Source organism: Chiloscyllium punctatum, chromosome 10 (assembly GCF_047496795.1).
Source record: "Chiloscyllium punctatum isolate Juve2018m chromosome 10, sChiPun1.3, whole genome shotgun sequence".
Taxonomy (NCBI): domain Eukaryota; kingdom Metazoa; phylum Chordata; class Chondrichthyes; order Orectolobiformes; family Hemiscylliidae; genus Chiloscyllium; species Chiloscyllium punctatum.
The window spans coordinates 115,490,653-115,507,694 of record NC_092748.1 but is presented as its reverse complement, the minus strand read 5'-3'; the positions used below and the strand labels follow the sequence as shown (position 1 = coordinate 115,507,694).

General features: G+C 42.9%; 1 protein-coding gene across 4 annotated transcripts in view; it reads right to left on the bottom strand.

Annotated features, from left to right (window-relative positions):
• The window catches only part of stk11ip (serine/threonine kinase 11 interacting protein), a 109,082-nt gene that overhangs the window by 27,722 nt on the left and 64,318 nt on the right, over positions 1-17,042 (bottom strand). For 3 of the 4 annotated variants that reach the window (XM_072579997.1, XM_072579999.1, XM_072580000.1), the window contains exon 21: positions 1,690-1,787. The exons of the other annotated variant lie outside the window; for it this stretch is intronic. In XM_072579997.1, coding sequence (XP_072436098.1) covers positions 1,690-1,787 — 98 coding nt within the window. The remainder of the gene's footprint in view (positions 1-1,689; positions 1,788-17,042) is intronic. 4 annotated transcript variants of the gene reach the window in all.

The following is a 17,042-nucleotide window of genomic DNA, read 5'->3' as shown; positions in this document are numbered from 1 at the left end:
TACTCTGCCTTCCTGTTATTCTTCCCAAAGTGAATCACCTCACATTTAGCTGCACTGAACTCCATTTGCCACCTCTCAGCCCAAATCTGCAGTTTATCTGAGTCCCCCTTCAAACTGCAACATTCTTCCACACTGTCCGCTACTCCTCCGACTTTAATATCATCTGCAAACTTACTAACCCATTCACCGATACCTGCGTCTAAGTCATTTATAAAAATGACAAACAGCAGTGGCCCCAAATTTGTGGTACACCACTAGTAACCAGACTCCAGGCTGAATATTTTCCATCAACCACCACTCATTGCCTTCTTACAGAAAGCCAGTTTCTAATTCAAATTGCTAAATCACTTTCAATCCCATGCCTCTGCATTTTCTCCAATAGCCTACCATATGGAACCTTATCAAAGGCTTTGCTGAAGTCCGTATACACCACGTCAACTGCCCTAGCCTCATCTACATGCTTGGTCACCTTTTCAAAAAACTCAATGAGGTTTGTGAGGCACTACCTGCCCTTGACAAAACCATGTTGACTATCTGAAATCAAATTGTTGCTTGCTAGATGATTGTAAATCCCGTCTCTGATAATCCTTTCCAAAACTTTTCCTACAACAGAAGTAAGGCTCACTGGTCTAGAATTACCTGGGTCATCTCTACTGCCCTTCTTGAACAAGGGCACAACATTTGCAATCCTCTAATCCTCTGGTACTAAACCAGTAGACAATGACGACTTAAAGATCGAGGCCAAAGGCTTGGCCATCTCCTTTCTAGCTTCCTAGAGAATTCTCAGAAAAATCCCATCCGGCCCATGGGACTTATCTATTTTCATACCTTCTAGAATTGACAACAGCTCCTCCTTACTAACCTCAATCCTGTCAAGTCTTATAGCCCATATCTCAGTCTTCTCCACTACAATGTTCTCCATTTCCTGAGTGAAAACAGACGAGAAATATTCGTTTAGAACCTCTCAGATCTTCACAGAGTCCAATGTGTAGCCTGGAGTTATGGAGAGTGATGGTAAAGACTCCAATTTACCGTTAAAACATCATATGGCTGACCAGGAATCGCTTCCGGTCTTACCGCCTACCACTAGTGGGTGCTGATAGATTATCAGCAAGCTTAGTCATGGTACAAACACATCTTTCTTGTCCATCAGGTTCTGGAGTAGATCTCGAGCCCAGAGCTACTGACTGACCTTATATCAAAAGGCAGAGTCGCTCTCCACTGCAACGCAACAGTCAAAGCTATAACTTCTGAACTGAATTGGGAAACAACATTGAGTTATGGAGTCATAGAGATGTACAGCATGGAAACAGACCATTCAGTCCAACTTGTCCACGCCGATCAGATAGCCTAACCTAACCTAGTCCTATTTGCCAGCACTTGGCCCATATCCTCTCAACACTTCCTATTCATATACTCATCCAGATAACTTTTAAATGCTGTAATTATACCAGACTCCATCACTTCCTCTGGCAGCTCATTCCATACATGCACCACTCTCTGCATGAAAAAATGCCCTTAGGTCCCTTTAATATCTTTCCCCTCTCACCCTAAACCTATGCCCTCTAGCTCTCCCCCACCCCAGGGAAAAGACTTTGTCTATTTATCCTATCCATGCCCCTCATGATTTTATAAACCTCTATAAAAGGTTGGAACAATATTCTAATGGAGCCTAAGACCTGAACAAACCTGACGGGTCCAGTGATTTCCAAGATGTAGACATTGAAATTCGACATGATCAGCAATGACGGGTACTCCTGAGGGCTACCATATTTCACTGTAGATGCCTGTAATTTGAAAAATAACTGCATTAACCACTTGAGAATTGCAAAGGTGTCAATTTTCTGAGTATCACCAGAAGAGCCAAACTGATAGCTAATATGATTAATGCATTGGTCTATGGAAGAGATTTCACCAGAAGGTCCACTTACAAGGAGACTGAGGAGTGACTCTATAGAGGTTTATAAAATCACGTCGGCATGCATAAGGTAAATAGCCAAGTTTTTTTTCCTACGGTGGGGGAGTTGAAAACCCAAGGACACAGGTTTAAGGTGAGAAGGGAAAGACCTAAAAAGGACCCAAGGGGTAACATTTTGACATAAAGGGTGATAACATGTATGGAATGAGCTGCCAGAGGTGGTGGTGGAGGCTGGTACAATTACAATATTTAATAGGCATCAGGATGGGTACATGGATAGGAAGAGTTTAAGAGGGATATGGACTAAATGTTGGCAAATGGGACTGGGTCAGATTGGGACGTCTGTTTGGTCTGGACAAGTTGGACCGAGGATCTGTTTCTATGCTGCATGACTCTATGATTATGACTTTACAAGAAACCAGATCATTTTAATTCTGATGAATTTACTCAAATCGCTTTCAAAGTTCCTATGCAGGTCTTTGATGAGAGTTGTCTCATTTGATACAGCATCAACATTTTAAATTATTTTTAAAAATTTCTTCAATGGGCATTAGTTTATTGTTTCATCGGCATCACTGACCAGGCCAGCATTTGTTGCCTGACCCTAACTGCCTCTTGAACTGAGTGGTGCGTTCAGCCATTTCCAAGAGCAGTTAAGAGCCATTGACGTTGCTCTCAATCTGGAGTCACATGTAGGCTGGACTGGGTAAGGACAGCAGATTCTCATCCCTAAAAAACATGCTTAACCTTCTGTTAAAAACCAGATGGGTTTTCACAATAAACAATTGTTTCATGGTCACTGTGACCAAGACTAGATTCTCATTCCAGATTTATTGATTGGAATTTAAATACAAGAAGTTTCTGTGATGAGATGTGAACATGCATCCCCAAAGCCCCCAGTTTTACCAGGCCAGTGACACCACCACACCATCATCTCCCCCAAGCTCCTTCACAGCCCCAAGAAAGAGCTCTAATAAAGGATTAAAAAGGGATTAAAAAGGAAATGTTTGGACAGATGCTGAGGTCTTGATTGTAATTAAACTTAGATTAATTCAATTTAAACACAGTTAATTCTGACTGCAGAGGAGGGCATTCGTCAGGTATATGCTGGGGATTAGTGCCAGATTCCTGAGGTTTCTCCTACAGGCACCTCACTCCACTGATCCATGATGACTGGAAACCAAATCCTATGCCTTCCACTAGACAGTCTACTTCATGCTAGGGTGACAACACATTTAATACGTGAATTTTAAGTAGTAAACATCACTAAGATGCTTTTCCATGAAGCATTACCAAATGAAATGTGACAGCAAGCAACATAAGGAATGACATTAAGGCAGATAGAGATGTAAAGGTTTATGGAGGAAATTCCCATCTCCAAACAGCAAACATTACAGTCAATAACTGTGGAAAACTTAAAACCAAAGTTGCACAAAGGTCAGAACTGAAGGAGTGTGGAGATCCGAGAGCTGCAGGTGGTTTCAGAGACAGAGAGAGTAAAGGGCACATTAGAGAGGGAAGAGGTTTGGACTGGGTAGAGGTAGAAGGCTGCCTGGATTACAATGCTGCATGGACCCATATTGACCAAAAAGCACTGACTGCCTCAGCTCAAACTTGGAACTGCAACTTCAGCACTTGGTAAAGAAATTTGTCACTTCCACCCCCGCTCAAACAAAATGATGAGATTAGAAAGATTGCATATGGAGAACATGAATCATTTGGAGACTTTGTTCCGCAACGCCCCAGTTTTTAGCATGTTCCTGGGAAGAATCAAATATTGCCAACAGGAAATATCCAATCGATTGTGAATGATGAGAGAGAAAGTGAAATGCAACACATGAAAACTGGAGACTCACTCGTCCATTTACAGACATATCAACAAGGAGTATACAGAGGTCATTTGGCCCACTCAAGCACTTTCTGCCATTTAATAAGATGGTGGTTGATTGGATTGCAACCTCAAATTCATATTCAGGCCTACCTTGATAACCTTTCACCCTTTTGCTTACCAAAAGTCTATTTAATTCTACCTTAAAAATATTCAAGGACTCAGTTTCTCTTTGTTTTAAGAGAAGAAAGAGTTCATGAATCTCAAAACTTCTCCTTGTCTATTTAAACGGGCACCGTCTTAATTTTTAAAGTCATCCCAAGTTCTCAATTCTTCTGTAAGAGGAAACATCTTCTCTACATCTACCCTGTCAATATTGGTCAAGATCTCATTTCAATCCTGTCACCTCTTACTCATCTAAAGTCCAGCAGATACATGCCCAACCTTTCCTCAAAAGGCAACCCACCCAGAGTAGGTATTAAATCTGACACATCTTCGTTAAACTGGGTCAAATGCATTTCCATCTTTCCTTAAATAAGGTAACTAGACTGTACACAGTGCTCCAGATGTGGCCTCGCTCATGCCATGTATGGCTGAAGCATAATCTTCCTACTTTAATTTTCAATTGCCCCTGCAACAAATAATAACATCTCATTAGCTTTCCAAATTACATGGTGTATTACACACTTAGGTGTACTGAATAGTAACCTTTAGCTACTCACGCACAAGGACACACCTCTGCAGTCTCATCATTTAGTTGACGTCATATAGAGAGTCATACAGCATAGAAACAGGCCCTTCGGTTCACCATGTCTATACTGATCAACTATGCCCTGGTATTTACCTAGATGCTTCTTAAAAGTTGTGCGAGGATCTGCTTCCACAACGCTTTCAGGTAGTGAGTTCCACATGTGTCTCACCCCCTGGGTGGGGGAAAAAAAATCTTTTCTCAGGCCCCTTACTCATGCCTCACCTTACATTTATGCCCTTTGGCCTCAGACACATCTGACATGGGGAAAAGATTCTCATGATCTCCTCTGTCTATGATTTTGCATACTTCAATAAGATCACCCCTCCAGAGTCTAGATCAGAGTGGTGCTGGAAAAGCACAGCAGGTCAGGCAGCATCCGAGGAGCAGGAAAATCAACATTTCGGGCAAAAGCTCTTCATCAGGAAAGGGCTGATGATCCCTGATGAAGGGCTTTTGCCCGAAACGTCGATTTCCCTGCTCCTCGATGCTGCCTGACCTGCTATGTTTTTCCAGCACCACTCTAATCTAGACTCTGATCTCCAGCATCTGCAGTCCTCACTTTCGCCAAGATCACCCCTCCACAGCCTCCTCTGCTCCAGGGAAAACAAACCCAGCCTGTCCAGTTTCTCCTCATAACTGAGACTTTCCATCCCCAGGCAACATCCTGGTGAACCTCTTCTCCAGTGCAATCACATCCTCCCGATAGCGCGGTGGCCAGAAATGCACACAGTATTCCATCGGTGGTCTCAACAATGTCCCACAAAAGTTGTAACAAAATTTCCTTGCTCCAATATTCTATGCCCCTGCTAATGAAGTCAAGTAACCTATATGCCTACTTCACCACCCTGTCCATCCATGCTGATACCTTCAGGCACTTATGGACATGTACAACAAGGTCCCTTTGTTCCTCAGTATTCCCTAGGGACCTACCATTCATTGCGTATGTCCTTCCCTTATTAGAACTTCCAAAATGCATCAATTCATACTTATCAAGATTAAATTCCATCTTCTATTACTCGGTCCAATTCACCAGCTAACAAATTTCTGACCATGAATTTCATCCTTCTCACTATAAATGACAATTTTTATGTCATCTGCAAACTTACTAAGTGTATCCTCTATGTTCACATCTAAGTTATTAATATGTCTAACACCCAGCAAAGATCCCAAGCACTGATCCCTGTAGTACACTTCCAAACAATATTCCAACATCACCCTTTACCTCCTATTTGTAAGTCAATTTTGGATCCAGGCTCCCAAATTGCCTTGGATCCCATGGGCTCTTGGACCAGCCTTCCATGTGGGACCATGTCAATAGCCTTCCTTAAGTCCAAACCATGTCAACTGAACTACCTTCATGAACATATTTAGTCACCTTTACAATAAAACTCAATTAAATTATTCAGACAGGATCTCCCTCTAACAAGTCCATCCTGACCATCCCTGATCAATTCTTGCCTTTCCAAGTGTTGACAAATGTTAAGCCAAATGAGAGTATAGTTTCTTGCCTTGTCTCCCTTTTTGAACAAAATGATATCCAGTTGCTGTCTAATGGGTTCTTCCCATTAATTGGAAAAAACAATATTAATGCATCAACTATCTTATTAGGTACTTAACTCTCGGACGAATACCATCAGGACTCGGGCACTTGTCAGTCTACATCACTATTAATTTGCACAGGACTTCTACTCTAGCGATGGTAATTTTCCTGAAGTCCCCTCTCACTGATGCCTATCTGCTTTTAGATTCTAACCTGCAGCCTCTATAGGAAAGATTAATGCAAAATACCTGTTTCAATTTGTCTGTCCCACTTTTGTTAACTCCCCAAACACACTTTGCCGACTTGTCTTAAAATATTTACAGAAACTCTTACTTTTGTTTATATTTCAGGCTAGCTTTCTCTCAAAAAAAAGTAACTGGGGATAATTTAGTGCAAGTCTTTGGCATTTTTATATTTTGCCCACTCTTGTGATACACCACTGTCTTTGCACAAATGAGTGGCTTTTCTTGGAGTCTGATAGTACCTTTAAAGGTTTCTAGTTAATTAGAGAAAGGGCATGTCTTTCCCCTGGAACATCTTTCCCTCTTGTTGGGGCAATTTAAATGTTACATATTGGTGTGCTAGGCCTGCATTCTAATGTAGGGGATTGGTTAACATGGAGGGGTCTCCTTCCGAACCTTCTCGCCTTCTTGCCTGAGGTGTGGTGACCCGCAGGTTAAACCAGCACCAGTTGTCTTGGTCTCTAATGACCGAGCAGCCCAATAGTCTGGCAAAACTATTAAAAGCTCACACTTTACACCACTTTCATCTCTTTTTCTATTTCACCATTAACATTCTTTTGTTTTGCACATGCTCCCCACCAGCCACCCTAAGTCCATGCCTCTGTCAAAAGTATGAAAAAATAAATCCCCAACACTTTTCAGTTTTGAAGAGGATTCACAATGGACTCAATTCTGCTTTCTCTAAACAGATGGTCCCAGACCTGCTGAGTTTCTCCAGCATTATTTCCTTTTCAGATGTGGCAGATTAAAAACCCAAATATGGCATTTCTGATCAGTAGATTCAACAATGAGTAGCATGACATCTTCTTGATGATGTCATCTCAATACTCTTTCATAGAATTCACATGTCAACTTCAACATTTTATGTATCTGTCAAGAAGGAGCAAATCAAGATAGCTTGATTGTTGTAAACGGAATTGCCTTTGGTTACTGAATGCAGGCGGTTGCTTTATAAGAAATCTCACACGTGTGAACTACAAACAATTGTGTATAGGCGTTTTCTACTAATTCCGTGATTAATTCAGTGTCACACCTTTGATGAGTCAGCACTGTCGTCAAATACTCAACAGGTGTCAACAGTTCTGCTCTGTAGTTTAGTTCACAGTTCCTAATTTTACCCATGGCTGATTTGAAGAAACCAGTCAATATTGACCAAGAAAGGTCTCGCCATAAACCCATCAGATTCCAGAGTCACTGGCCAGATCTCCTGTACCTTAATACAAGCAGTCAATCTTCATGGAGCCAAGTACAGCCTTCCTGAGCACTTCACAGCCAGATATCTCAAAGCTAATGCACACAATTCCAAGTGGATGCATTTTTAAAAATATTCACTCACAGAATATAGGTGTCACTGGCTATGGCAGTGCCCATCCCTATGTGTCCAGAGGGCAGTTATGAGTCAACCACACCACAGTGGGTCTGGACTGTCATGCTGGTCAGATTGGGTAAGGATGGCAGATTTCCTGCCTTAAAGGACATTAGTGAGCCAATTGTGCTTTTCCAACAATTGTCAATAATTAGATTCTTATCGAATTGAAGTTCCCAATAGCAGAATTCGACCCTGAGTTCCAAGAACATTACCTGGCTCTCTGGATTCATAGTCTTAGGGGATAATTCCACTAGGCCATCACCTGCACAGGACTGTGCTCCTGGTACCAGCGCTGAGGAGTGAGAACTCGAAAAAAAACCTTCCTCATCTCCATCTTATACAGGAGAACCCTTAATTCCTCAGTTTCCGATTCCCAACACAAGGGGGAAACAGTTGGTCAGTATTCACGTGCAAATTTCTCAATCTACAAGATGCGCTGCAGAAATTCACCGAAGATCCTTAGGCAGCACCTTCCAAATCCATGAATACAAAATGTCTAGAAGGACAAGAGCAGTAGATACATGGGAACGCCACCTGCAAGTTGCCTCAAAGCCACTCATCAGCATGACTAGGAAATATATCACTGTTCCTTCAGTGTCGCTGGGCCAATATCCGAGAACTTCCTCCGTAACAGCACTGGGGATCTACCGATAGCACATGGACTGCAGTAGTTCAAGAAAGCAGCTCACCATCACCTTCTCAAAGACAGCTAGGGATGGTCAATAAATGCTGGTCCAGCCAGTGACACCCAGGTCCCACGAGTGAATAAAAAAAAACAAACTTGCATGTTCTAATAAGGCCAGCGCTCATTTTGCCAACTCCAATGAGGATAGGCCCAACTTGCTCAACCTCTTCATCACTGGAATCCCATGGCAGTATTTCAAAGAAGGGAGAACATCACTAGCCCTCCCCGGCCACACCCCAAGCCACCCTGAGCCCAAAACTGTCTCTCAACCAGCATTGCTGAAGTAGATCTCACAAAAGCTAAAGATAATAGAGTAAACATTGGTTAAGTAAGTTTGTAGAGGATACCAAAATTGAGGATACAGTGGACAAAGAAGGAGGCTACCTCAGACTACAACAGGATCTTGATCAGATGGGTTAATGGGCCGAGGATTGGCAGATGGAGTTCAATTTAGATAAATATGTGATGCTGCATTTTGGAAAGGCAAATCAGGGCAGGACTTGCAAACTTAATAGGAAGGTTCTGAGGAGTGTTGCTGAACAAAGATTTTATAGTGTAGGTTCATATTCCTTGAAAGTGGAGTTGCAGGTTGATAGGATAGTGAAGGAAGTATTTGATATGCTTTCCTTTATTGGTTAGTGCATTGAGAATAGGAGTTTGGCGGTCCTGTTGTGGCTGGACAGGAATATTGGAATATTGCATGCGATTCTGGTCTCCCTGCTATCGGAAGGAAATCATGAAACTTGAATGGGCTCAGAAAAGATTTACTGGGACTGTTGCCAGGATTGGAGAGTTTGAACTAGAGGTAGAGGCTGAGTAAGCTGGAGCTGTTTTCCCTGGAGGGTCAGAGGCTGAGGGATGACCTTATAGAGGTTTACAAAATCATGAAGGGTGTGGAAAGGGTGAATAGCCAAGGTCTTTTCCCCCAGCACAGGTTTAAGGGGAGAGGGGACAGATTTAAAAAGGACCTAAGGGGCAACTTTGACGTGCAGAGTGTGCTGCATGTGTGGAATGAACTGCCGGAGGAAGTGGTGGAGGCTAGTACAGTTACAATATTTAAAAGGCACCTGGAGGGTATATGACCAGGACGGGTTCAGAGGCATATGGGTCAAATACTGACAAATGGGAGCAGATTAATTTAGGATATTTGGTCGGCATGGCCAGGTTAGACCAAAGGGTCTGTTTCAATGCTGTACAGCTCTGACTCTATAGTGGGGTAAAGGCAGTGGTTCTATTATTTTATTGGTGATGATCGAGGTAGCGCATACATTTTACATTCAAACGGTCATTGGTTCGAGACCCACTTCAGAGACAAACATAAGCCCAAATGTAGCACTGAGGGGTGGGTCACATCATCAGAGGCGTTGTTTCTTGGATAACATTAAACCTAGTCCTCACCTGCCCTCTTTAGGTCAGACACAAAATGTGACTAATGTGAAGGTAAGCTGGGGAACAATGATTGCGTGTATCCCAACAAAAACAATTTCTCTGCTTATCATCACGCTGCTACCTATGGGATCTTGCTGTGCTTCCACTGATTTGTGCCTTTCTGATATGACAACAATGATTACAAAAATTATTTTACTGACTGCAAAGTGCTTTGGGATGTCCTACACAAATGCCAATATTTTATTTCAGGAAACTGAAAATGATTATGTTCTCAGGGTCACAGGGGTTGGCTTGAAACCATGAAGTTACACAATGAGACAAGCAAGCAAATGAATCAGACTGTTGCTATGTTTTAAAAAAAAATGGATGCATTCCAGTTTGGAGCTTTCTTTGTCCCACACAAATGAACAGATCCGTGTGATTGGTCAGACAAGCTTGTTTATCTCAAGGATACGTTGCTGATGCAATACTAGCGACTGCAGGGAGTCAAATCTCCAAGTTAAACCAACTGCTTGGCCTGTCTTGCTCATCATGCACTGCAAGATAATATAATACTCACATGACCATACAATGAGGATCAGGAAAGGCGTACAAGAGCAGTGAAGCATCACAGGCAAACATCATCCCTCCTCCACAGCAGCAGGAAGGACTTTGTACTGGTTAAGAGTCTCACCCTCGAGGTCAGCTAACTCATTACAGACCAGCAGCAGCTGAATGCATCACTTATTTCCCGTCTTCTAAAATCTCTCACTTTGCAAAAAGATTTTTTTTCCTTGATCCTTTCAAAACAATGTGGTAATTACCAATGATCCAACACACACGGGGAGGGACAGCAGTAGAGGAGGACAAACAAACACTGATACGCCTTCTCAGAGATCTGCTTCTCCTCAAACCACATCAAACTGTGCTCGTGGCTTGCAAATGACGAAAGTATAGTAATTCATTCAGTTGGTCAAGACTGCTCAGCCATTCCGGACAACTTTGGGTTTCCACTGCACTTTACCTGCTCACTCCCATATCCCTCAATCCCTTGAGACACAAATTTTCTGTCTACCTCAACCCTAACTAAATTCAACAATGGACCATCCACACCCTCTGGGCCACAGTAACCTATAGATTTACAACTAGCAAGTCATGTTGTTTCTTCTCACCTCAGTCCCAAATGATCAGCCCCTTAATCCGGAGACAGTGCCCATGCTTTAGATTTCCCATTTAGCAGGAACAATCTCCTGGCTGTCTACTTTGTCACTCCCCCACTCTTTTAAACTCCAGAAAACACGAACCCAATTTACCTTAGCCTCCATCATAGGATAACAACTTCATCCTAGTTACCAATTTAAGGTAGGGAGTTCATGATAGTCGCGATAGGTGTCCAAGTCTGTACTGGCAGTGGCTAAAGCCCATCAGACTGGAGCGGCAGACCTTTAAGCACATGATTAAGTTTACGACACTGCTCACCCAGTAATGCAACGACAGCAATCTGATGAGCCAGGCTTCAAAGGCTCCCGTTGCAGTTTGAAAATTTTCAAACAAAAACATTTCCCATCAGAAAAACAACTGTGGGAATGTCATAAAAATTCAGCTGGTTCTCTTTTAGGGAATGAAATTAACTGACCCTGCCTAACTGCCCTACATGTGATTCCAGAACAATGTGGTTGGCACTTCACTGCTCTCTGAAATAGCTTAGTAAGCCACTCACCTGTATTCACGAAGGTGGTTCACCATTAGCTTCAAGGACAATTAGGCATGTACAATGAATGCACACCTTGCCAACAAACCCTACCTGCTGTAAATAAATTACTACTGATTGGTGGCAAATCGTGTGCAAAGGAGTGGAGATTAGAGATCCAAAGAAATTTAGCTGGTTCAGATGCACAGACCATCAAAGTGCCCCAAAGAGACATAGAAAGTATTCAAAACGCCGAATGGAATAAAGAGAGAAAATGCTTGGAAAAAAATATGGTAACTAGTAGAGAAAGAAACAGAGATAATGATTCAAATCAAGGTCCTTTCATCAATAAAGGGAAATGTGAGGAATGCAATAGATTTGAAAAGCAAAGTAGGTGAAGGTCTGTAACAGGGCAGAAGACAGGAGACATTGAGTGATGAGAGAGGTGATGGTGCAAGGCAGAAGGTGGTGGTAGGGAGACAAGTAAAAAAAGGAATTGTCCAGAGGTGGAGTGAATGACACTATGAACGTCATCTGCCTGAAAAGGAGAGAGGGGTGAAACAATAGTAGGGGCACAGTACCTCAAAACTGGCAACCTCCAGGCCAACACTGCCGGATTTCAGGTTGGGTAGTTTAGGCATTGGCGTCTTCAGGGATCAGTGCTGGGACCCCAGTTATTCATTATATTAATGATTTGGATGAGGGAACAAAATGTAACATCTCAAAGTTTGTAGATGATACCAAGTTGGATGGGAGGGTGAACTGTGACGAGGATGCGGAGATGCTTCAGTATGATCTGGACAGGTTGGGTGAGTGGGCAAATCAATGGCAGATGCCATATAATTTGGATAAATGCAAGGTTTTTCACTTTGGAAGCAAAATCAAGGTGGCTGTAAATTGGGAGAGGAGAGTGTGCAGTGGGAGCTGGGCGTCCTTGTGCATCAGTTGCTGATGGTCAGTGTGCAGGTGCAGCAGGTGGTAAAGAAGGCAAATGGGATGTTGGCCTTCACTGGGAGAGGTTGAGTACAGGAGCAGGGATGTGTTGTTGCAGTTATACAGGGCCTTGGTGAGGCCACACCTAGAATATTGTGTGCAGTTTTTGTCTTAGATTCTAAGGAAGGATGCTCTTGCGCACGAGGGAGTGCAGCAGAGATTTCCCAGGTTGATCCCGGGGATGGTGGGACTGAAGAATGAGGAAGGATTGACTAGGTCAGGATGCTTTTGCTGGAGTTCAAATAAATGAGGGGGATCACATAGAGACTTATAAAATTCTAATAGGATTAGACAGTGTAGATGCAGGGAGGATGTTCCCGATGGTAGGTGTGTCCAGAACCAGGGGTCACAGTCTGAGGATTTGGGGTGGATCATTTAGGACAGAGATAAGGTGACATTTCTTCGCCCAAAGTCAATGATGCCAAAACATTGAATGTATTCAAGAGGCGGCTAGATATAGCACTTGAGGCAAATGGGATCAAAGGTTATGGGAAGAAAGCAAAATTAGGCTATTGCATTAGATGATCAGCCATGATCGTGATGAAAGGCAGGACAGGCTTGAAGGGCCAAATGGCCACCTCCTGCTCATATCTTCTATGCTTCTACGTTGACCAAATAGAATGGAATGGTTTTGAAATAAAGACATTCTGGGCAATACTGACTGATTGAATCCAATGGTGCAGCGTGTGAAGGAATAGTGGGAGGAGTTTGACACTGTAACCTCGATTTCTCACACTGCCTGTAAGCCGACACCCCTGGCAGGAGGGGAATGCAGAACGGAATGAGAAGAGCAATGTACTCAACCAGGCATTCTGCGGAAGCATACTCCTCTGAACACAAATTACACAGCAGCTTTCCTTCCTTTTCACCTGACAGTCTGCACTGTTAAAACTTGTTCTAACTCGCACATTCTGTGGAATTTAGTTTCAAGAAAGGCTTCAAACATGCTTCCAATGGGGACTTCAAAAGGGACTGTTTCGACATTATTGGCACTTTAACAGTTCTAACTTCAATCCTTTCCCAGCTCCAGCATTTTCCTTTGCGCTTATAGAAAGGGGTGTTAACTACATCAACTCTTGGAGGGACAGACACCATCGATTTATATAATTAGTGGTGGGTTATGGTAACTGACACGTGGCAGGGCTATTAACCCCTGAATGGAGGAGAGAAGCTTGCAGAATGCATGAGAGACCCACCGTGTTCACTAAATTCTTCACAACAATTCCTTACAGTTATAAGCTGTTGTCAAGAGCCTGCTATATATTTATGTAGCATTGTCATAAGACAGAATGGCCTGTGACACGGCACAGGAGCACTCTCAAGTTAAATTTGATTAGCCATGCATGATGATATTAGTGATGAGTGACTAAAAGCTTGGTCAAAATCGTCTTGCACATATTTGAAAGCCATTAGGCTGGAGATGGTTAGGATCTAGACTACCATTGACTGATTTCAAAACTTAACAGAAATTTAAAATTAATGTGTTGTTATGTTGGGATATAATAGAAGTCAACAAGTGTCGGAAGTGACCAAGGTGTGAAGGTGATCCAAATGAAAGCAACAAATTTATATATAAACACACTTAGGAACAGCTTTGTCCCTCTCGTTAGTCAAGCATCAATCTACTTCCATCCTAAATATCTTCAACGATCCTGACCAATATTCCCTCAATTTATCTTAGCCCGTGTGCATGGACCTCTGAGGCTTGTCCACTGGATTGACTTCCAAAGCTGAAACTCAATGCACCAGTACACCAATTGGGTGTGGAATGCCAGTGGGACTGCAGGGAAAAGGCAGGTGAGGGGGAGACAAGTTGAGTTGCAGCGATCTGGCAATTGATATAATGGGCTGTTTGGCTGTCTCCTTTGCTAACACTGTTTGGTGATTGTACATTGCTCAAGAACACATGAATGAGAAGTGAGCCATTCGGTCTCTCAAACCTCTTGTTATTGAGTTTTTTTTTACTGAAGTGACAAGAAAGGTCAACGAAGGTCGAGCAGTGGATGTGGTGAATGCATGGAATGCGTTACCAGCGGTGGTGGTGGAAGCAGAGTCATTGGGGACATTTAAGCAGCTGCTGGACATGCACATGGATAGTAGTGAGTTGAGGGGTGTGTAGGTTAAGTTATTACATTTTACATTAGGATTAAACCTCGGCACAACATTGTGGGCCAAAGGGCCGGTTCTGTGCTGTACTTTTCTATGTTCTATGTTCTTCAGACATTTGGACTGTGGCCGTAACTCCATAATTCTGTCCAAAACCCTCAACTCTCTTATCAAAAGTCTGCCCAACTCAGCCTTGAACATATTCAATGACTCCAGCCTGCACTGCTCATTGGGGAAGAGAATTCTGCAAACTAACGAACCTCAGAGAGCAAAGATTTTCACCACTGATTCCTATGTTAAACTGTGCTCCTCAAACAGTGATCTGTTATTAACATATAATGTAGAAGGATATTAGGCAGCTGTTGCAGTAAAATCCAGAAAGCAGAGGACCCTAATGTAATATCCAGGATGTCGTAGAGATTTGTAGCAACTGCAAAGAAACTGGCTTGAAAATTCAATAAAGTCTTGTGACTTCTAATGCTCTCCAACGTCTTGTTAAACATGAACTGATGGTAATTGCACAAGATTAGGCCTTCCAGCTGTAACCACCTTCAAAACCTTTCCACCCCACCCTACTATTAACCCCATCTAACCCCCACGACAATAACAGCTCTCCCAGCACCACACCTAGACGTCACCCTCCAGTATAACTTATGCCTAGCACCATGACCAAAAACTGACCCATTGTCATAGATAACAGCAATCCGCAACCACCAGAAACCCACTGGACTTTCCCAGAATTAACCACTATCGCAGCCACACTTACCAGTAACTCAGGGTTAGTCAAAGACAAAAAAGGTGCATGTTGATACAAAGGTGGTGGTAATAGAAGGGGAAAAAAGACCAAAGAAGGTAGGTTATATGGACAATGAGCTCATCGAGGGCATGAGAGGAGGAGCAAGAAACTGGAGACAGAGGTTCAGGTTGGAACTAAGTGGGGAAGAGGAGATAGTAATGTGCAGAGATTATTTTATTTATTTCTGTAAATAAGGTATTTGTTATACAGCCCAATAGTGGCTGCAGTTGAAAAGTACTTGATTGGTTATAAAGAAATTTGGGCAGCTTGAGATCACGAAAGGTGCCATATAAATGCAAGTCTTTCTTTGTAGTTAAATGTGGGTGGAGGAAGGGGGAAGAGGGAGGTCAAGAGAACAACTAAAGTGAGGTTTGTAAAAAAAAAAGCTGGGAATTATCTGGGTTGTCCAAGATTATCCAGCAGCAGCAGCAGTGGGTTTTGTAAGTTTGATACTGCACAGCCAGATCTAAGCCAGTTATTTTGCAGATATTAATACAAGTTCTCCCGTTCTGAAGGAGGGTCACTGGACCAGAAATGTTAACTCTGGATTTCTCTCCACAAATGCTGCTAGACCTGCCAAGTTTTTCCAGCAATTTCTGATTCTCAGCATCCACAGACCCTTTGTTTTTTCTTACACAATAGATATGCCTCATCCCTGGTACTTGAAGGGCGATGGTGGGGTCATAGTCCTAGAACAACTAGAATTGAGGGAGGCAGAAGAATACTCTGAGGAGAAAGTGAGGACTGCAGATGCTGGAGATCAGAGCTGAAAAATGTGTTGCTGGAAAAGCGCAGCAGGTCAGGCAGCATCCAAGGAGCAGGAGAATCGATGTTTTGGGCATAAGCCCTTCTTCAGGAAATTTCCTGAAGAAGGGCTTATGCCCAAAACGTTGATTCTCCTGCTCCTTGGATGCTGCCTGACCTGCTGCGCTTTTCCAGCAACACATTTTCAGAAGAATACTCTGAGAAGGATGTCAAATATGAAGGCGAGGGACACATGAAGCAAAATTAATACCAAAAGGAAAGACAAAGACTTTCCTGCAGCATCATCAGGGATGATGGTCAGTGTTAAAAGTTTCTTACATGGGTCTTCCTGTGACTGAGCATATCAAAGACCCGGCAGCTGGTGGTTTGAAAGTAAATTTGTAAGTAGGTGAGGAAGTTTGCTCCCCAAGGCTTGACAATTAGAAAGCGGACATTTATTGACATCGTCCCTGACTTACAAGAGCATCTTTTCTTTTGAAATTGAAATTGAAGCAGCTGGACAACATTGTGTCTGTTTGCTCTGACTGAATAACTAAATGACAACGGAATGTTACCCCTTTGATGTCAAGTGTCTCTCTGCATTCATACTTTAGTGTGAGCTCACCACTTCCAAGCCACCTTAGACTGTAAAACAGAGATCTTCATCACCTAGAAGGACAGGGCAGGGCAGCAGATTCCTGGGAATATCACAACCCCCAAGTGCCTGTCTCCAAGCCTAATTTGCAAACATATCACTGTTCCTTCACTATTGACGGGTCAAAACTTACTCCCGAACAGCACTGTGGGTGCCCCCACATTGCGTGAACTGCAGTGGTTCAAGAAGACAGTTCACCGTTACCTTCTCCAAGTGTGATTTAGCCAGTGACACCCACATTTGAATAAAAGCAAAAAGCGTTTTGCACAGAAGCAAAGCTGCCAGTATCCGAGAGCTCAATGAGATTCTCTGAAGCAGCACAGAAATCATGTTCCCCTAACTACTGAGCTGCATATA